General features: G+C 44.2%; 1 protein-coding gene and 1 pseudogene across 4 annotated transcripts in view; both read left to right on the forward strand.

The window, feature by feature from the left end:
* The window catches only part of MTHFD1L (methylenetetrahydrofolate dehydrogenase (NADP+ dependent) 1 like), a 242,891-nt gene extending 222,571 nt beyond the window's left edge, over nt 1–20,320 (forward strand). For all 4 annotated transcript variants that reach the window (XM_054490722.2, XM_054490723.2, XM_063667111.1 and 1 more), the window contains exons 27-28: nt 10,827–10,947; nt 19,959–20,320. In XM_054490722.2, the coding sequence (XP_054346697.2) occupies nt 10,827–10,916 (90 nt within the window). In that variant the 3' untranslated portion in view covers nt 10,917–10,947; nt 19,959–20,320. The remainder of the gene's footprint in view (nt 1–10,826; nt 10,948–19,958) is intronic.
* Nucleotides 17,592–19,952, forward strand: LOC129038127 (large ribosomal subunit protein eL32-like; annotated as a pseudogene).
* Nucleotides 20,321–22,349: the final 2,029 nt, after the last annotated feature.

Raw genomic sequence — 22,349 nt, forward strand, 5'->3', positions numbered from 1 at the left:
GCTACCTGTCAGTCAAACGGCTGATGAATGAGTATGTTGCAAAAACTCTAGGTGGGAACATGACACGTGAGGAATGGAACTTGTGCTTCTGCTCTTCCCAGCATCTTCTTTGGCTGCACAAGAGTTGGTAGTCTTTTATCTCCTAAGGACTGAAGGGCCATTTAGAATCACACCTGTTTTGAGTTTATAGTCACGCTTCTGAAGCTTTCTCTCTTACAGCCTTATCTGACCTCAATCAAGCTACCCCTGTTCATTTAAATACTTTAGGTCTTGGCTATTAGTTTAGCTTAACATTTGATTGCCATAAATAAGAACTACAGAAAGCGTGACTTGTAAAATTGTAGACCCAGAAAAATTAGGGAATAATCTCATAATACTAATGAAACCTTTTTTTCCCATAAAATAAATACATAATTAGATATAGAAGATTTTTTTTTTTTTGGTTTAAGCTATCTTTTCCTATTTCTATCTTAAATAATTTACAACTCTCCTTTAATCCAGGCAATTATCAATTCTATAATAAAATAACAACAATGGGTACTGTGTATTAAACTCTAAACTAGGGTCCTTCATCTCATTTGAATTTTGAAATGACTCCATAATATATTGTTATACTCATGCTGTAGTTATAAAGAACGAGGGCTGACCTTTGACAATCACAATCAAAAAAAAAACAAAAGAAGTCTCAGTGAAGTAACTCACCCAGCAAGATGCAGTTCGTATAGGGTAGAGTCCCCTGTCTCCCAATAATGCTTTCCCCCACACCTCAAAGTCTTGATCTGGTTCCCATTGCCCCTCAGACTTTGGGTCCCCAGTAGAACCTTTGCACTTGCAGTTCTCCTTCCTAATGGGCTCAGGGAAACTCGCATGACTGCCTGGAGGCTGTTTCTGCACCTGTAGATGGGAATGGGCAAGTCTCTCCCGTCTCACTTGTCTCACAGTGTTGTTGAAAGGCTCAGGTGTGATCATTACAGTGAAATAAGGAAAGGCAGGGAAGAATCTCCATCGTTCTCCAAATACGAAGAATGAAATGCAATTTTTTTTTTTTTTTGAGACGTAGTCTCACTCTTGTCACCCAGGCTGGAGTGCAGTGGTGCCATCTCGGCTCACTGCAACCTCTGCATCCCAGGTTCAAGAGATTCTCCTGCCTCAGCCTCCCGAGTAGCTGGGATTACAGGCACCTGCCACCATGCCCAGCTAATTTGTGTATTTTTAGTAGAGATGGAGTTTCACCATGTTGGCCAGGATGGTCTCGATTTCTTGACCTCGTGATCTGCCCACCTCAGCCTCCCAAAGTGCTGGGATTACAGGCGTGAGCCACGGTGCCCGGCCACAAATAAGTTTATACCCTTGTAGTCTTGGCCTTTCTGTTATCTTTCTGGTAATGAATAAAAATGAAGCATATAAGTGACAGAGAAACCAGCTACTCGATCAATAGTGGCATTGTTTTAGAATTGTCTGTATTGGATTTTGCCAACCCACTAGAGAGTTACCAAAGCACATTTCTGACATAATTATGATTGTTTTTTTTAAATTTTTGACTAAATATGTTACTTTGACTAAATTGGTTACTTCGTTGCATAATGGTGACCATTTACACTTTTCAGATAGGTACAAATAATCTGTGTATTATAGCTGGCCGTGAAAGAGTAGCAAGCCTGTTATTTTTAAGAAAAAAGCTCAAGTAGTTACTGTATTTGTATCATTTTGGAAATCTCTCATTTTTCTAATCAGCAAAATGGGGATAATGTAAATAACAATAACCCTGACCTCGCAGGGTTCTTGGGATTAAATGAGATATGGTGCATACAACGTGCTTAGCATGGTGCCTGGAGTATGGTCAGAACTTAACAAACACAAGTTATAAATGAGGTCCTGAAATACAAGAAATTCACTTCCTCAGAAACCTTCCTTGAGCCTGGCTATATCTATAGCTACATTTTCTACATGTTAAATGCCTCCCTCAGAAGTGTCACTGTTGGAGTTGCCAGGGCACCAATTTATTACTTTGAAAATAGATAAAAGAATCAAGACAAAAGAAAAAGGTGCTACCAAAGAAGACATTCTTTCTTACACTGGATCTCAGGAGATGTGGATATTTGGCCCGTAACTGCTCACATGGGTCAGCAAGCCTGAGAATGACGCCAACACCCCGAGGACCGTGGAGAGAAATGGCTGGGGCTGCAGGACTCAGCCAAGCCTGGCGCGCCTGTCTTCTAGGCACAGGAGCAGGATGTTGTCTGAAAATATGAAGAATGAAATGGAAGTAATGTAATACCTGGGGTGGGGGGAGGCAGTTTCTGTATCTTGGTAATAAATAAAAACAAAGCATGTAAGTGATTGAGAAACCAAGTAGCTGATCAACAGTCATGGGTCAGGAGGAACCTGGTAACCACAGGTGAGAGTAACCAAGGAGATGATGTCCCTAGAACAAATAAAGATAAAACAGTTATCTGGGGAAAAGACTTCTCAAATGCATTCTAGTCTTTTAACTTAAAACTGTTAGTCCTTTGTGATACCTGATTTCTTAAACTTACGCTCAAAGCACTGTGAGAAAGTTGGAGAACTTATTTTCTTTTGTCTCCATCTGGCCAGTCAGGGCCTCCTACTTCACTTTCATTTTTCTTTCCCTCTAAAAGAACTCCCTTAATCTCTCATTTTTCAAGAACCAGGCTCCTTGACTTTACAAAAAGAATGTCCCAGTGACACAACTCTTCTTCAATGTGTCTCTCCAGTGCCTTTCCTTATTTAGAAATTACCCTAATTACTGATTTTTTTTTTTTTAAGTACAGACAGGGTCTTGCTATGTTGCCCAGGGTGGTCTCGAACTCCTGGCCTCAAGCGATCCTCCCACCTTGGCTTCCCAAAGTGCAGGGATTGCAAATGTGGGCCACTGTGCCTGGCCTAATTACTGATTTTAAGTATTAATCTTTCTAAAAGTCAAACTCCAGAACTGTGCGTGTGGAACTATCCAATTTCTGTATATAACTATAGAAATATATATTAGACGGGCCGGGCGTCGTGGCTCATGCCTGTAATCCCAGCACTTTGGAAGGTCGAGGCAGGCAGATCACGAGGTCAAGAGATCGAGACCATCCTGGCTAACACACGGTGAAATCCTGTCTCTACTAAAAATACAAAAAATTAGCCAGGCGTGGTGGTGGGCGCCTGTAGTCCCAGCTACTCGGGAGGCTGAGGCAGGAGAATGGCTTGAACCCGGGAGGTAGAGCTTGCAGTGAGCCGAGATCGCGCCACTGCACTCCAGCCTGGGTGACAAAGCGAGACTCTGTCTCAAAAAATATATATATATACATATATCTATATATACACATTAGATAAGCACATTGTTTATATAGGAATCAAAAATTACCTGTGAGTAATTTTTATTTATGTAATTTAATAATTACATAAAAATTATTTGCAGAGGTTACCTCTGGAAGCAGTATTAGAAGTGGAGGACTTTTTCCTTCTATGTTGAAAATATTTTAAGTAAATTTTTAAAAACGAATAGAAATTTGATCAGTAACAGGCTTTCTACCATTAAAAAAATTTATAGTCTTCTTTACAAAAGAAGAGAAATAATTGTGCTTGTTCAGTCATTCAAGGCCACTGAAATAATTGGCATAGCTTGAGCTGTGTAGTACTGTCACAATATGCAAACACAGTGTGGTAATTTTTATAGTAATTGAACATGACTCATGTCTTAGAAAGTCATAATTTAGGAATTTATTCTGTTCGTTCTTTTGATGTAAAAAGTAAAGAAAGCAAAACATTTTTTGGCCGGGCGCGTTGTCTCACACCTGTAATCCTCGTACTTTGGGAGGCCAAGGCGGGTGGATCACCTGAGGTCAGGAGTTTGAGACCAGCCCGGCCAACATGGCAAAACCCTGTCTCTACTAAAAATTCAAAAATTACCTGGCCATGGTGGTGGGTGCCTGTAATCCCAGCTACTCAGGAGACTGAAGCAGGAGAATCACTTGAGGCCAGGAGGCAGAGGTTGCAGTGAGCAGAGATTGTGCCACTACACTTCACACTTCAGCCTGGGTGACACAGCGAGACTCCGTCTCAAAAAAAAAACAAAAATACAAAAATACAACAAAAAAATGACTTTGACCTGAATGTCCAAAGGGTCTGCTTTATGTAGTCTGCCCTCTACAAGCAGGGACCGGGTCCTGGTCACCTGGTGTCCTTGTAGGAAGCTCTTAGCAGGGACTGGGTCCTGGTCACCTGGGTGTCCTTGTGACTCTTAGCAAAGGTTGCTGAGTCGAATGAACCTCGCTGTTTCAGTCCTTTCGTACAGTAACAGGCACTCAAGAGAGTCCACGCTGTAGGGTTGATCAGCTACCATGAGAGAGAAATATACTCTAAGAGCACACACCATCAACCCCAGAGCATCCCTGCTGACCAGGAATGCAGTCACAGTGGTGCAGGTTGCCAACTACCCCAAAGAAATCCCAGGAGATTCCATCTCTACTAAGTCAAGCAAATAGAAATTCCAATGGTAGCAGCACGATCTATTTTCATTATATAGTGTGTGTGTCTCTCTCCCCCCACCCCCTCTCTCCTTTCCTCTCGGTCACTTGACATTGATACCGGGCCATTTATCCTCATGCATCATCTTAGAGTTACATTTGTATAATTATCAGCATGGCCATTTGATATAAACAATTCTGTCCCTCACATCCAAAGAAAAGGGAAGAAACAGAAAAGGCCTAATTTCTGAGCAATTTTTTGTTGTTTGTTTCCTATTTTCTAATTGTCCTCCATCTTTACTCATGTTTTTTTAAATATTAATTATTTTTTTGAGACAGGGTGTGGCTCTGTTGCTTAGGCTGGAGTACAGTGGCGCACATGGCTTACTGTAGCCTCGACCTCCTGGACTCAAGAGATCCTCCCACCTCAGCCCCCTAAGTAATTGGGACCACAGTTGTGCACCACCACACCTGGCTAATTTTTGTTTGTTTTTTGTAGAGATGGGGCTTTGCCATATTGCCCAGGCTGGTCTTGAACTCCTGGGCTCAATCCATCCTCCCACCTGAGCCTCTCAAAGTGTCAGGATTACAGGCGTGAACCATCATGCCTGACCAAAAATACTTTTTGAGGATCTAATATTGCCAGGCACTGTGTTAACAATTCAGAAAATACTCCTGCTTAATAAATAAAGACTTGAACTTTTTTAGTTACTTCATTGAAAAGAAAATCTTTTTATTTAAATTATATCGTCAGCCAGGTGCAATTGCTCACCCCTATAATCCCAGCACTTTGGGAGGCCAAGGCAGACGAATCATTTGAGTCAGGAGTTCAAGACTAGCCTGGCCAACATGGTGAAACCTCGTCTCTACCAAAAATACAAAAATTAGTCAGGCATGGTGGCGGGCGCCTGTAATCCCAGCTATTTGGGAGGCTGAGGCAGGAGAATCGCTTGAACCCACGAGGCGGAGGCTGCAGTGAGCTGAGATCACGCTGCTGCAGTCCAGCCTGGGCGATAGAGCCAGAGGCCATCTCAAAAATAAATAAATAATAAATAAATCAATAAATAAAATTGTGATGTAGTTAACCAGTATAATCTTTTCAGTTATTTTTAAATTTTTGAAACAACACGCTGTATATCAGCCATCCATCAGAGAAGGAAAGAAATGTGTAGAAGGACTGTCTTCTGCTTCAGATCATGAACTGTAGGAACAAAACAGATATGTGTAAAAATGCTGCTCTTTTTCTGAACTAAAATAAAATTAGATTTTTGTTGTTGTTGTTGGAAAAGGTAGTAGATTTCAGGAGAAATCAGAAAATAAATTATTTCAGAAACACAACAAAACTAAGTACAACGATATTTTGGTTAAGAAAATTATGGTTAGAAATTGTGATTCTATCACTTTATGAAACAGAATCTTTAATAATTTTTCAGCTTATACCAAGGATATTCTTTTATTTCTTAATGACTAGTTTTAAATATATGACTATTCTGTCTGTACTGATTTTTAATTAATGCTCATAAAGGCTACTGATAGTACTCATTCTTTCTCCAAAATGGAGTTAACCCGAAATCGGTAGAGATTCAGAAGGTTCATTGTAGTTAACATTAGGGTCATGAAGGACAAAAGCCCATGTATTTCAGCCTTTGTAGAAGAATCCATTAATGCAGCATTACAAGTAAGTATAATTTAGTGGCTCCTTAGTTATTTTAAGCAAGAGGCCTCCTTAAAGGGCACACAGATAAAGTCAACATAGATCCCCACTGACCCCAGGTGTGTGGCCAGAGGTCAACTCCCAAGGGCTGTCTGGGCTCCTTTTTCCCCCCGCAGTGCTGTATGTCTGGGGGGTGACAATCCTTTGATAACAGTTTTTTTATTGGGAGAAAATTTGTGGGAATGCATAAGGTCTTGCTAACATAATTCCACATTATGGTTGCTCAACAGGAGAAGTTTTAGTTTAAATGTAGACTTATTGGAGATGGCTGTGTATCCACAGGTCAGGGAGTCTCGCGTCTGCAGATTCTTTGTGGTTTCTTGTGTGTTGTCGCTTATTGCAAATAAGTAGCTGCACTTCTTGGAAGAGATGATTGCGCCACTGGAAGGGGTCGTGGGAGTCTACTGATTGAACTCATTTCTCTCCCATCTGAAAGAACAAAAAGTTGAAAACAAGAGGAAAGACATTTCACACTTTCTGGCATTTAATATTTCGGCCAGTTTTTGTTTGTTTCTTTCTTTTTTGAGACAGATTCTCGCTCTATTGCCCAGGCTGGAGTGCATTGGTGCACTCTCGGCTAACTGCAACCTCTGCCTCCCAAGTTCAAACCATTCTCCTTCCTCAGCCTCCCAAGTAGCTAAAACGACGGGTGCTCATTACCATACCCAGCTAATTTTTTTTTTTTTTTTTTTTTTTTTTTTTGTATTTGTAGAAGAGACAGAGTTTCGCCATGTTGGCCAGGCTGACTTCAAGTGATCTGCCCGCCTCGGCCTCCCAAAATGCTGGGATTACAGGCGTGAGCCACTGCGCCCGGCCTGGCCAGGTTTAGATCCTGGTTTTGTGACAGAATCAGAATGACTAGAAGATTCATGTTCCGATCCACTGCAGCTAACAAATACAGCTCCAGGAACCGCGCAAATCCTGCACCGCCTTTCATCAGCAGATAGTTAAAGGAGGAGAATTGGGTTTTCTTGTTTGTAAAGATAGTGCATGTAAACAAGCATGCAGTAAATTATGTTATCTGCAGTAGAATCTTCCATTGGTGGCTTTGGTGAGATGAGCTGAAATACACTGCCTTCAGGGTTCTTCTTGGTTTGTCACCGTGAGTAGAGATTTCAATTTACACTGCCTCATCCGTACTGAATTCTGCCCTTGCTGCGAATCATGTCACAGTCTCAGAAGCAGCAGCAGCTGTAGAGTCCAGTGACATCCTTACCAGTAAGATGCCTTTGACCAAGAGAGTTCATTTCAGGGGTGGGGCAGCATCACTGTGGCTAAATATGATTATTCATTTCTTTCTCTTAAACTATAAAATGCTTGTTCTTTTCCAAATCCATAGCTATGCACAGATCATAGAGGCATCTTAAAAAGCCTTCTATAACTGGGTGCAGTGGCTCACGCCTGTAATCCCAGCACTTTGGGAGGCTGAGGCGGGTGGATCACTTGAGGTCAAGAGTTTAAGACCAGCCTGGCCAACATGGTGAAACCCTGTCTCTACCAAATATACAAAAAATTAACCAGGCATGGTGGCGGGTGCCTATAATCCAAGCTACTCGGGAGGCTGAGGCAGGATAATTGCTTGAACCTGGGAGGTGGAGATTGCAGTGAGCCGAGATCGTGCCACTGCACTCCAGCCTGGGTGAGAGTGAGACTCTGTCTCAAAAAAAAACCCCTCTTATAAATGCCATAAGATGCCCTCAAATGCCATCTCAAAATGCAGTTAGGCAGGAAAATTACCTGGTGTGAGTTGTAACTAGGCAACTGGAAAAAAATATGTGTCCACCAGTTACCCTTGTGTTTGATGTTTCAAGTAGTGAAACAGTAAATGTGGTTTTCTTTCTGGGGTCTCCCCCATTATAAGCACTCACTGTAGTAACCTGAGAAAAATGTTGCCTTCCTGCTGGGAACCTTAACTTCAGAGGCTGTGATACCCATCTTCATACCTAAAGTTTTAACATATAGCAAGTCCCCACCTACAAGCAGGTCTTGTGTCAAAAGTGTAGTTGCAGTTCATTGTTTGGAACCCAGAATGGATTTTCCCATAGGCGTGTTATGAATGGCAGCTGTATTCCAGGCAGCCGTGGAGGCCTTTTTAGCCCGTTTATATACCTGAAGTGCAGTCATGTGCAATTAGCAAGACAAGAGCCAGCCATCATCCATCACAGTGTTTTATGTGTTCCCCCAGCCTCCCCACTCCCACTGTCAGTCGGCCCAGCCAGGCAGGGAAGGGGGTGTTAATGAGGCCTGCAGGTGCACAGATTTGCTCCCCACCTGCTGCATCTGCAGGGGTTAAACAGGCTTTTCCCTCCCCTTCCCCCTCACCATTCCTCCTCTCCCTCTCCCCACCCCTCAGTCTCCCTTTCCCTGTGCTGAAGGGGCTGGGCAGTGAAGTGAGGAAGGGTGGCTGGAGCCGTTGGGGGCTGAGGCCACATTGTGCAGTTCACATCAGAACCCCCTGGGGACTTGCTCCAGTTGCAGATTCAAATGCAGCAGGTCTGGGGTGGGCTCTGAAATTCCGAATATCTAACAGGCTCCCAGGTAATACCCACGCAGGCCCACAGGCCCCATTTGAGAAACAGGAGTCTCTAAACACCGTGCGGGGAGGAGAGGCTGGTGAAGAGGGAAACCTCGAGTCACGACTGAAGAGCAGTGGAGGGTGAGAGCTGAGTTCTATTCTCTAGGCCTTAGGGAGGTCCCTTTTACACTGAGAACTTTTTGCCACGTGGGAAGAAGCAGGCAAACCCTGGATGCCATCAGGTGCTGGCACATTGCAGCCTCATCTCATGCAAGGCATTCTTGGCCAGGGCCTGTGAAGGTTCTACATGATGTGGCATTAACCCTCAGGAGAGCAGGCACAGTAGAACCCGAGTGTCTCCTCCATGCGACTGGGTGCAGCATCGCCCCATGCGACTGGGTGAAGCATCGCCCCATGCGACTGGGTGCAGCATCACCCCATGCGACTGGGTGCAGCATCGCCCCATGCGACTGGGTGCAGCATCGCCCCATGCGACTGGGTGCAGCATCGCCCCATGCGACTGGGTGCAGCATCGCCCCATGCGACTGGGTGCAGCATCGCCCCATGCGACTGGGTGCAGCGTCGTTCCATGCGACTGGGTGCAGCGTCGCTCCATGCGACTGGGTGCAGCGTCGCCCCATGCGACTGGGTGCAGCGTCGCCCCATGCGACTGGGTGCAGCGTCGCCCCATGCGACTGGGTGCAGCGTCGCCCCATGCGACTGGGTGCAGCGTCGTTCCATGCGACTGGGTGCAGCATCGCCCCATGCGACTGGGTGCAGCATCGTTCCATGCGACTGGGTGCAGCATCGTTCCATGCGACTGGGTGCAGCATCGTTCCATGCGACTGGGTGCAGCATCGTTCCATGCGACTGGGTGCAGCATCGTTCCATGCGACTGGGTGCAGCATCGCTCCATGCGACTGGGTGCAGCATTGCTCCATGCAACTGGGTGCATATTGCTCCATGGGCATCATTTGTATGAAACACTCACTGTTAAAGCACAGTAGGAAATGCTGAAATGGAAAAGGAATGGGTCATCCGGGAGCCCCAGGATCTAGACCCTGGAGCAGTGGTTCAGGGCCTGAGGATCCGTCAAGGGGGCCAGCATCAGAAGCCCCAGCACACAAGGGGCTTCTGATGCAAGAGGAGAGTGTGCGGTTTGAAGATCTTTCACCCCAACACAGCAAAGCGGTGAAGAACCAGTTTTCATCCTGTCTCCACCACTAACTAGCCATGTGTCCTTGAGCTGATACCCTCATGCCTAAGTGTCCTCTGTCCTCATCTGTAAAGTAAGGCTAAAATGAGTACCTACCTCATTAGGGTGCTAGGAAGCTCAATGAGATTATTTCTGTAAAACCCTTAGACGGTCCATCAAGTGTCATAAAAGCAGTAGTAGGGGTGGCTGTGGCGGTATGGTAGTGGTGAAATGAGTAATTTGAGATTATAGGCCTAAAGTCAAATTTCTGGTTTTGCAACTTATTACTAGTGTGACCTGGGCAAGTGACTTAGCATCTCCAAACCTCAGTTTCTTCCCTTGTAAAATGGAAATAATAAAAGTTCCTACCTGCTATATTATTGAGAGGATAAAATGAGGAAAACATGTAGCACAGTGCCCATCACAAAGCAAGCTCTCAGTACATATCAGTTACTGTTATTGAGGGAGACCGGGGTGATGACTGGCATCTGAACAGGAGTTTTCCAGCTGTGCTCCAGGAACTGTAGGTGTTACAAAAATGTGTCTTGGGAATGAGAAGGAGGCCATTATTCACCCTGCCCACACCCGCTGCCCCCTTCAACCTGATGGGCTTGTCTTTGTTGGGGTTCAGCATGAAGATTTTATTGAAAAGAAAAGGTTTGGAAGATCACTGTTTTGTAGTTCGGGTGTGTTGTGGGGCCGCAGGGAAGGTAAATGGTCTCAATTTTCAGGAAGTTGACAATTGCCTTTTCTACTTAATTTCCTTAGACAAAAATTGAAATATCAGATGACAAATTTAAAGAGATATATCCCATATAAAACCTAAAGTTATATGAGGCTGTATTGAATGATAGAGTTAATTTGCATCATCAGATGTTGTGGCCACTTTGTAGCATTTGCTAATCTGTAACGCTTGGTTTTCTCCCCCAGATGAGCACCATGCCAGGACTGCCCACCCGGCCCTGCTTTTATGACATAGATCTTGATACCGAAACAGAACAAGTTAAAGGCTTGTTCTAAGTGGACAAGGTTCTCACAGGACTCGATGCAGGTAGGCTGATGTGCTTCAACTTTTTCTCTCTTTGTTTTTTTCCAGTTCGTACCTTTTTTTGTCATTTTTTTTTTCTGATACCACAGAAGTGATCTAATAAATCCTTTCCTTCCTTCGTTACTCAAATTCCTACCAAATGACTTTCTGTGACTGGAGTTCACTCCTGGGTGTGGATGTGAGTTAGATGCTCAGATGCTCAGTACACAGCCCTTAGTGTCCTGCGCTCGAGTCCAGTGAAAGCCAAATTATGTCATCCCTGAACATAGATGTGTTCAGAGCATCTCTGACTATAACAGAACTCTGTAAACTCATTATTCTTTTCCAGGATTAAAACCAGCATCTGTTATAATTTTAAAAGAGTAACTTCCTACCTTCCTGCCACATATCTCTTGGTACAGTTAGAATCATGTGAAAGAGGAATCTTGGTGTATCCGTTTCCTGGGGCTGCCATGACAAAGTATCACAAACTGGGTGGCTTAAAACAGTGGAAAGTTTGAAACAATTCTAGAGGCTAGAAGTCCAAAGTCAAGGTGTCAGCCAGGCCATACGCCACCTCAAGACTCTGGGTGGAATCCTCTCTGGCCTCTTCCTAGCTTCCGGTGGTGACTGTCACTCCCTGGCGTTCCCACCTTGCAGCTGCATCACTCCCGTCTCAGCCTCTGTGGTCCCACCACGTTCTCCCTGTGTCTCTGCCTTCACATGATGTTCACCTCTTATAAGGACCCCAGTCCTATTGGATTAGGGCCAACCCTAAGAACCTCCTTTTAACTTGATTACTCTGCAAAGACCCTCCTTCGAAATAAGATCACTCTCAGCCGGGCGCGGTGGCTCACGCCTGTAATCCCAGCACTTTGGGAGGCCGAGGTGGGTGGATCACGAAGTCAGGAGTTCAAGACCAGCCTGGCCAAGATGGCGAAACCCCATCTCTACTAAAAATACGAAAATTAGCTGGGTGTGTTGGTGGGCGCCTGTAATCCCAGCTACTCGGGAGGCTGAGGCAGAGAATTGCTTGAACCCAGGAGGCGGAGGTTGCAGTGAGCTGAGATTGTGCCACTGCACTCCAGCCTGGACCACAGAGCAAGACTCTCCTTATAAAAAAATAAAATAAAACAACTCTCACAGGTGCTCAGGGTTAGGACTTAAGCATATCTTCTAGGGGACACAGTTCAACCCACAACACTCTACTGTGGCACAACAGGTGTGTTCGGCTCTCATGTCCCTGGACAGACACATAACAAGGGGACAGACCATTTAACTAGAGGGCCCCGTGGGTCCCAGGAAGGACAGGGCAGCAGAAAGTAGGCCACTTGATGACTTTGGGTCTGCACAGTCTCAGGTTGGGCTTTGACTCTGAGCTGTCTTAGGCAGCCCAGACCTGGGGACTCTCGGTCTTACTCATGTCCACCCCACAGCACCGCAGCCATACCTGCTGCCTTCTGTCCTGACTCCCCATTATGAAGAAAAATGGCCACATTCCTAAACCTCCTCCCTGGGGGACAACTCCTAATCAGAAGTTTGAAAGGCTCAGGGCTGCTTCTCCTACCCTAGGGATCTAACATATCCTCACCATGTTCTAAAGACACATTCCTTCCCCACAAGCACCCTGCCTCCTTCTCCCCACTGACTCCTGTTCCCGAGCCCAGAACCTCTCCCTCTTGCCAGCATATTCTCAGCCTTTGCAGATGAGCTTCCGTGACCTAAAGACCCTCTTCTTCAACCATCTCTGAGTTACGGCTCCAAGCCAGGCATCCAGGATTCTCATTTCATTTGTTTCACTACCAGGAGTCCACTTGAGGACTTGTTGTTGTTGTTGTTTGAGACAGAGTCTCGCGCTGTCACCTAGGCTGGAGTTCAGTGACATGATCTCTGCTCACTGCAACCTCCGCCTCCTGGGTTCAAGCAATTCTCTTGCCTCACCTGCCCAAGTAGCTGGGATTACAGGTGTGTGCCACCACGCCCCGCTAATTTTTGTATTTTTTATTTATTTATTTATTTATTTATTTATTTGCGACAGAGTCTCACTCTGTTGCCAAGGCTGGAATGCAGCGGCACTGTGTCAGCTCACTGCAACCTCTGTCTCCTGGGTTCAAGCAATTCTCCTGCCTCAGCCTCCCAAGCAGTTGGGATTACAGGCACGCACCACCACGCCTGGCTAGTTTTTATATTTTTAGTAGAGACGGGGTTTCACCATGTTGGCCAGGCTGGTCTCGAACTCCTGACCTCAGGTGATCCACCTGCCTCGGCCTCCCAAAGTGCTGGGATTACAGGCGGGAGCCACCACGCCCAGCCTAATTTTTGTATTTTAATAGAGATGGGATTTCACCATGTTGGCCAGGCTGGTCTCAAACTCCTGACCTCAAGTGAGCCACCTTGTCTGGCCAAGTTTTTTGTTAAGCCTTTGTTGCTAAAACACTAAAGACCTGGGCTATGGTGAGAAAGATAAGGGACCCATAAATGAAATTACATTAAAACAAGGTGTGAAATCGTTTGTTTTGGGTTGTGGATGTTGTTTGGGGGGTGTTTCTATGTGTTTTTTGCTGAGGAGCAGGAGCTGTGTTAAGTTTGAGCCATAACTGCGTCTTTTATCTTTGTCATTTCAGAAAAAAGAAAACTCTAGAAAATAAAGTAAGGGAGACTAGTTTAACAAAGAAACCCATAAACTCAAGCATTGATAAAATGTTGTTTCGTCTTTTGGTGTGAGCTTGTGTGTTGCCAATGTCTTGCATTCCCCAGTAAGGCCGTGGGGAAATAATTGCTATTTCCCCAATTGCTAGTTGGCCTTGCAATACCAACTCATCTCTCTTTTTATGTCAGGAACCCATTATGTTACATTTCTGCCATTTGTCATTTTTCTCCAGAATAAGTGTGTTCAATTCTCCCATCTCTTGGACAGTATTTTTCCAGCTTTTCGGTGAGTTTTCACATGCTCTCCAAGTAGGTCATATGAGTCCAATTATACCTTAATCACTGTAGTTAGGACTCAGGTTATGCTAAGGGACACATCCTTAGCATTATTAGTGCATACCCTTAAATCCTTTATTACCTACTCCCTAACAAGAATTCCTCCAGATCTTATACACGGGGCCTGCAGGGCAGGACACAGGCCTGTGGTAATTACCTCCAGTGTATCGGGCATTGTGCTAAGCACTTTGCATGTGTGGTCACAGCACCTCTGGAGCCAAGTGTTGTCCCATAAGGGCCACAAGGCTTCAAGAGGACGGAGCCTACCCCTTGGTCACTGAGGGGTGGCCCTGGTCTGCAAGGCTACAGAGCTGCCTTGCAACCCTGTGGCACTGCCTCTCGTTTCATAGCTGGCTCATGTCATTTTGCCACCCCTATCACATGTCATGCTGGCATCAACCCAGGGAGGTAGGTAGTATTTTTGTTTAAGAGCTGCAAGAACTCTCTCTGCCCAGAGAAGTCGACAACCTGCTCAAGTTGTGCAGCTAATAACTACAAAAGCCAAGGCTCAACTCAGATCTGTTGACTCTCAGTATTACCCCAACCTTTATGCCCCAAACCAAAGGATGCCCTTTTCATTTCAGTCACAGGTAAATGAACTTTGGCCCATTCCGAAAGATGATACCAGCTATTTGAACAGACAGGTACTTGAGGATAATGGGGTAATTTTTTTTAATAAGTAAAGATAATTGTTTGGGTACTAAAAGCTATGATTTTGTCATAATTCTTTTTAGTCCAAGTATAATAGAGCCAGCTCTTTCCTAATTCTCTAATGGAATGGCATTTCCACCCCCTACCCACCCCCCAATCCAAGGCCTCTTTCTTCTTTGTGAATTGCTAAATACTATTCTGGGCTAGTGGGCAGTGGTTCAAAACCCATCGTTTGACCCTGCTTGAACAATCAAAAACAGATCCAGTGTCCTAAGATAAAGCCACTATACAAAGCAAACATTCCCTCTCAGTGGCTCCTCGGTAATGACCCAGCAAGTATTGTCTGTTTCCTGTGCCTCTCACTATAGCCATCAGGGACCACTTCTACTACTAATCAGAGGTCTGTGGCTATTCAAAATGCATACAATAAAAATGTTAAAGCTTAGGCGACAGTCAGCTTGTACAAACATGGGCATCCGAAAGGAAATGTCTGGCTTGCTGACGTTGCTCCTTCAGGGATCACACCGTAGATGGTGTGCATACCCAGGTACTGAGCAGCACACTCATTATTCCCCCAGGAAAGTGTTGAAGGCGCGTCCCACTCAGGAAGAAGATTGTGCTTGGTTGATGACAACTTTCTGTCCTTCCTCACCTTTCTAGCCTGTCTCACCTCCTAGGAAACCGTGTGAAACCAAAGGTGAACATTATATGCCAAAAAAGCACCAGAATTGGAGCTCTCCTTGCTCCCTCTTCCCAAGACTTCTCTGTAGTGCCTTCACTATGGTTAGAATAAGGGCATGACTCATTCTTTTGGATGTCACTAAATAGAACTAATTAAAATAGGTTGTTTGTCCCAGTGAAATTGATCCGGCTGTTGAGTCTTTTGTTTAAAGATTATTGGAATGAAGGATTTGATATTTTTCCCCCCTATTCTTTTTTCTCATTCAGAAACTTTATCATATTTCTGAGCTTTGGCAAGATTCATTCAAATGAACACACAATAAAGTCTGGCAAATTTCCTGAAGAATTCAGAGACTCCCTTGCTTCTTTTTTCTACTGTGCAAAGTTATGTTGAGTACGGAATCAGATTCACTCCAGTCCTGCTATAAATGTTTGTTATTTACAAAAGAATTGCTTTTTCTTGAATTACGTACACAGAAATAAGTTCAGGAAAGAAATTAGTTCCTTTCCTAAACTGACTTTAGGGCTTCAACAGACAAATGGTTAAAGAAAATGTGGTATGTATAGACAGTGGAATACTATTTAGCCATTAAAAAAGAATGAAATACTGTCATTTACAGCAGCATGGATGGAAGTGGAAGTTATTATGTGAAATAAGCTGGGCATGGAAAGACTAATGCTGCATGTTCTCACTCTCATGTGGAAGCTAAAAAGCTTAGCTTCATAGACAGAATAAATGGTAGATACCAGAGGCTGGGAAGGATGGGTGGTTGGGAGAACGGTATGAAGAGAAGTTGGTTATGGGTACAAACATACAGTTAGACAGAAGAAATAAGCTCTAATGTTTGATAGCAAACTAGGATGACTATACTCAGCAACAATATTTTGTATACTTCAAAGTAACAGGAAGAGAGTACTTGAAATGATACCAACATACAGTAGTAATGATAAATACTCAAGATAATGGACACCCCAGATACCCTGACTTCATCACTACACATTCTAGGCACATAATAAACACTCATATATACCCCATAAGAATATAAAATATTAGGCCGGGTGTGGTGGCTCATGCCTCTAATCTCAGCAATTTGGGAGTCCGCAGTGGGTGGATCACTTGAGCCCAGGAATTTGAGACCAGCCTGGTAAACATGGCAAAACCCTGTCTCTACTAAAAATAGAAAAATTAGCCAGGTGTGGTGGCACGCACCTGTAATCTCACCTACTCAGGAGGCTGAGGCAGGAGAATCGCTTGAACCCAGGAGGTGGAGGCTGCAGTGAGCTGAGATCATGCTACTGCACTCTAGCCTGAGTGACAGAGCAAGACTCAGTCTCAAAAATATATATAATATATCAATACAAGGGAAAAATGGGCTGAAATTTTCAATGATATTTAATAACCATAAATTAATCTTGAGTTGGGTTGCTGCCTGCCAGCCCTTCTGTGAACCTGATTTGTTCAGTCCCAAGTCACAAACCACAGGGTTACAAAGTACCCTGGGAGGGCGCCTGAGCTCTGTGGTTTTAGTCTTGAAACTTTATCTTTTCACAAAGCAATTCAAAAATTGCTCATCACCATTGTGTTCCGAGAAAAGGGGCACCAAGGCATCACCCTGAGCCATCCGAGGAGTGCTGTGTGCCTTCTTCCTTTCTGCTTCCAAGTAGGATGGAAGCTCCAGCTTTACACTTAAATAATCCTCATCGACATCTAAAAGATAGTGATAATTAAATCTCTCCTATGTTGCTAAATTAAATCTCTCCTATCTAACTAAAATGGAATGTTTTAAAGTTTAGGTAACAATTCTGAAATTCTTAATTCCCCCCAAAAGAAACTTTTTCTGAGCACATTTTGATTTCTTATTCCCATGCCAAAATAGAATGTTTTGTATATGGTATCTTCCAAGATATTTTCCCACTGAGTTAACTTCTGAAATTGCTTCTTCCAATGCATAAGCAATAAACAACAGATTCATTTTTACATTCTCACCTTAGCTATTGCATTTCTGATTGTTTTCATCTATAATGAGATTTTCTATACTTTGGCCAGTCCTTCTGTTTTTGTTAAAATGTGAGACCACAGGCCAGGCATGGTAGCTCACATCTGTAATCCCAGCAATTTGGGAGGCCAAGGCAGGCAGATCACCTGAGGTCAAGAGTTCAAGACCAGCCTGGCCAACATGGTGAAACCCCATCTCTACTAAAAATACAAAAATTAGTCAGGCATGGTGGTGCGTACCTGTAATCCCAGCTACTTGGGAGGCTGAACCCTGAGAATTGCTTGAACCCAGGAGGCGAAGGTTGCAGTGAGCTGATATCGCGTCGCTGCACTCCAGCATGGGCAACAGAGAAAGACTCCATCTCAAAAAAAAAAAAAAAGTGGGACCACAGACTCTAAGCACCTTTAGACACAAAACCATAGGATACAAATGTAATGTGGCTAATCAGCTGGTCTTCCACCACTCACCTCTGGAGCATAGAAGGCCTTGTCCAGCCTTGCCTTGCCAAGCCAAGGGTCATCTCTAGTCCACTGAGCCCACCCTCTACCCTAGCACCCCTCCTGTCCCAAGAGTCACTGACCCTCAGGTCAAGGGATACCAGAGCCACTACAGTGAGACTGGCCGTGTCTCTGAAATATTTTCTTTTTTTTTGCCCTTCTCTCTTCCTCGGCACCGCCTACGGAGGTGGCAGCCATCTCCTCCTCGGCATCTTGGCCACCCTCAGACCCCTTGTGAAGCCCAAGATCGTCAAAAAGAGAACCAAGAAGTTCATCCGGCACCAGTCAGACCATTGTGTCAAAATTAAGCGTAACTGGTGGAAACCCAGAGGCATTGACAACAGGGTTCGTAGAAGATTCAAGGGCCAGATCTTGATGCCCAACATTGGTTATGGGAGCAACAAAAAAACAAAGCACATGCTGCCCAGTGGCTTCCGGAAGTTCCTGGTCCATAATGTCTAGGAGCTGGAAGTGCTGCTGGTGTGCAACAAATCATAATGTGCCGAGATCGCTCACAATGTTTCCTCCAAGAACCGCAAAGCCATCGTGGAAAGAGCTGCCCAACTGGCCATCAGAGTCACCAACCCCAATGCCAGGCTGCACAGCGAAGAAAATGAGTAGACAGCTCGTGTGCACGTTTTCTGTTTAAATAAATGTAAAAACGGCCATCTGGCATCTTCCTTAAAAAAAAAAAAAAGAAAAAAAGAAATATTTTCTTTATTTTCTTTATTTTTTTTTTTTTTGAGACGCAGTCTCGCCCTGTCACCCAGGCTGAAGTGCAGTGGCGCAATCTCGGCTCACTGCAAGCTCTGCCTCCCGGGTTCACGCCATTCTCCTGCCTCAGCCTCCAGAGTAGCTGGGACTACAGGCACCTGCCACCACGCCCAGCTAATTTTTTTGTATTTTTTTAGTAGAGATGGGGTTTCACCATGTTAGCCAGGATGGTCTTGATCTCCTGACCTCGTGATCCGCCCGTGAGCCACCACGCCCGGCCTGAAATATTTTATTTTTGTTCATCTTTGTTGTGCTTATAATACTCCTGTTTTCTGTTTATTCCCCTGACTTGAATCAGATGTTAGGGGAGTATTTGAAGCTCCTCATTCCCTCTCTTCGTCAATATCTTCTGTCTAGAAACTAACCAAGCACCCTATCTGGCTCCAGACCTCTCAGTGATCTGTGGGAGGCCAACTCGCAGGATTTCAGCAGAGTTTGCACTTTCTTGGCCTAAAAGATAAGTCCTTCCATGTGTAAGTTCAGATTAAAGGCAACATATCGCATTTACATTTTAGAGAGGTAAACACATTATTTTCTGGGACTTAAGTGTTGTTTTGTTTCTTTTTTTTTTTTTAATGTAGTTTGATTTATTTGTCTTTCTAAGAGATTACAGGATTTAAGAATGGCAACGAATCTTAATAGCCTTTGAGAGAAAGCAGCAAAGTTTTAATACTAAGTTCCAGGACCATGAACTTCCATGTTGTCCTAAATGCATTTTTCAAACATGGGTTTGAATGCCTACTCTATAAAACCCAAAAATCCAAGGTGACAGGATTCCTTATCTAAAATCCTAAACAAGGCTGGGCATGGTGGTTCATACCTGTAATCCCAGCACTTTGGGAGGCCGAGGCAGGCGGATCACTTGAGCCCAGGAGTTCAAGACCAGCCTGGCCAACGTGGTGAAACCTCGTCTTTACTAAAAATACAAAAATTAGCCGGGCATGGTGGTGCACACTTGTAATCCCAGCTACTTGGGAGGCTGTGGCAGGAGGATTGCTTGAACCCAGGAGACGGAGGTTGCAATGAGCCAAGATCTCGCCACTACACTCCAGCCTGGGCAACAAAGTGAGACTCTGTCTCAAAAAAAAAAAACAATTTTAAAAAAAATCCTAAATATTCTCATTCCACAGGATCCTGCAAACTGTAGATCCCAAACTTGGAAGTTCTGGGAATTCTGCCAGTATCCCCAAGTAAATCTCTTGGGAAGTTTAGAATGCTGCATGGCGTAGCTGTGCCTGCTCTTACAGAGTGGTGCAGACTCTGATTCTCCACGTCTGCTAAGTAAAATATTCCAAACACAGATCAGCCTTGTCTAGCTAATAGAACCATCACTCTGCTCTTGAATTTTCTTTTGGCCTCAAACTCTAGAGCTATAACATGTTAACGGTTTAACACCAGAGGAGAAAGCTATTCTTAAACTACTCAAACATGGTTTTTTTCTATTTTTCAGACTCCTGAAACAGACTACTCTGCCTTTTTGCTGCAGTTGGAGAAGAAACTGAATTTGAAAAATGTCTGTTATGCAATGCTGGAGACATGGTGAAATAGGCCAAAGATTTCTTCTTCGTTCAAGATGAATTCTGTTCGCAGCGGAGTATGGTGTTCAGCAAAAGGACCTCCACCAAGACTGAAAGAAACTAATTTATTTCTGTTTCTGTGGAGTTTACATTATTTCTACTGCTTACACTTTAGAATGTTTATTTTATGGGGACTAAGGGATTAAAAGAGTGTGAACTGAAAGGTAACATTTTCCACTCTCAAGTTTTCTACTTTGTCTTTGAACTGAAAATAAACATGGATCTAGAAAACTAACCAGCAAGTTTTCAGTGCCAGATAAAACTCTGCGCTCTAGAGGTAACTCCTCATGGGAGGCAGCTAGGAGTGTTACCTGACACCGATTTCCTAGAAAACTGTGACAAGCAAAGCAATAACACACGTGGAGAAATATCTGATCAAGCGGGAAATCTTCTGACTGTCGGGGATCTCTAGTAAGATCTCTTGGAATGAAGTGCACTGTGTATCCAAAACTATTTTCCAGTGCCAGCGAAGTTGCTATCTCTTACCTAAAACAAATGGGTTTATGCTAGTTTCCACCAAGGAATGAGTCTCAATGGCCATTAAACTTTCTAAGGCCCACAGGGCTAGGAAAAGTCGCTCTTAAAGGTCAGGTGTTTGGAAAATGTTTTTCCTTTTGCCCAACCCTTAATTAGTAGTAGAGAATGTTCTGTGGCCTATTCCCCTCGCTGGGAGTTCCTGACCCTTCTTTGTTTTCCAATTTTTCCTACAATAATATAAAATTACGTAAAAGTTAAAACAAAACCAAGGATTCAGGAAGAAACAAGCAGTGATTGTCCTCTAGACAGCGTAAGGAAAATAGTCACCATAAATATCTTAGATGTGCCCCAGGCACATCCTGCAGGATCTTTTCTGCATCCTCTTGTCCTATACCCTCCAGTGACCCTGCTCAGTCATTGCTCAGCCCATAATGCATCTTTATGCACAATTTGTCCCAAAACACTGTTTAGTAACTCAAAAGCCTCCCACTCAAAAGCTGTCCGTCCCAAGAATAATTTCACTTGGCAATTCTGAAGTGTCCTTTCCCCATCCCTGCCCTTTATTTGGGAGTACACCTCTCCAAATATACAGTTAACTGATGTTTTACTGTTTATTTGGAGAGGTGTACTCCCAAATAAAGGGCATACCCCTCTCCCTTTACAGTAAATTTGTCAACCCTTATAATCTTCAAATAGATGTGTACATTGAAAACCCTATATATTCCACTCAGAAAGCTGTCTTTTTTTTTTTTTTTTAAGATAGGGGCTCACTCTGTTGCCCAGGTGGAGTGCAGTGGTACAATCATGGCCCACTACAGCCTCGACCTCCCAGGCTCAGGTGAAGCCCCCACCTCAGCCTCCTGAGAAGCTGGAAGTACAGGCACACACCACCCCACCCAGCTAATTTTTGTATCTTGGTAGGGACAGGGTTTCACCATGTTACCCAGGCTGGTCTCAAAGTCCGGGGCTCAAGCGATCCACCCGCCTCAGCCTCCCAAAGTGCTGGGATTAGAGGCGTGAGCCACCGTGCCTGGCTGTGAATTGATCTTTAAGCAGTTGCCTTCTGCTACTCATGTTTTTATTCTTTTCCTCTGCATTGAAAGGTTAAGTTTCTATTTTTGAAAAAATTTTTTAAATAAATATTTTAGGAATCGCTATTCAAAAAGCTTTAGCCTAGGGACTCCTTTCCTTACCTACTTTTACCAGACAACTCCTCAACTCAAAAAGTAAGTAAACATCCTGCACACCAGTGTGGGAGAGTTTTCCACTGCTCACTTTGGAAGGACTATCATCCAGGTGCTGCTGGAAACCGCAAACTGTTTCCCATCATGTAGGCTCATTTGAAGTCCTCTGGGTGTCATAACTCGGGCTCTGATGGATTTGTTTTTGCTCATTCACTACCCTACTGATGGCAGAGTGTATCTGACTCCAGCTGAGTGATATGCAGTCTCCACCAAGAAGAAACGTTAATTAATGGACTCATCAACTCCTGATGACTTGAGGCATTCATAGAGAAAAAGAAGTATTATTATGGGGAGTACTGGGAGGAGCCAGTTATCAACCATCTCTTCTGAGGCCACAGCATGAGAAAAGAAAAATCACATAACCTTTGGCATGGTGGGTTTCAGTTAGAAATTTTCCCAAGAAGAGCGGATATTGATTTCTTTCTGCCTTTAATTGAAATGTAAAAAACGAATAGGCCAGAGATGGTGAGTGGCTCCAGTTACCCACTGTGGCACACAAATGTGTGATCATGCCCCCTCTCTGCTTGAGGACTGGCGATAGTG

This window comes from Pongo pygmaeus, chromosome 5, assembly GCF_028885625.2.
Source record: "Pongo pygmaeus isolate AG05252 chromosome 5, NHGRI_mPonPyg2-v2.0_pri, whole genome shotgun sequence".
Taxonomy (NCBI): domain Eukaryota; kingdom Metazoa; phylum Chordata; class Mammalia; order Primates; family Hominidae; genus Pongo; species Pongo pygmaeus.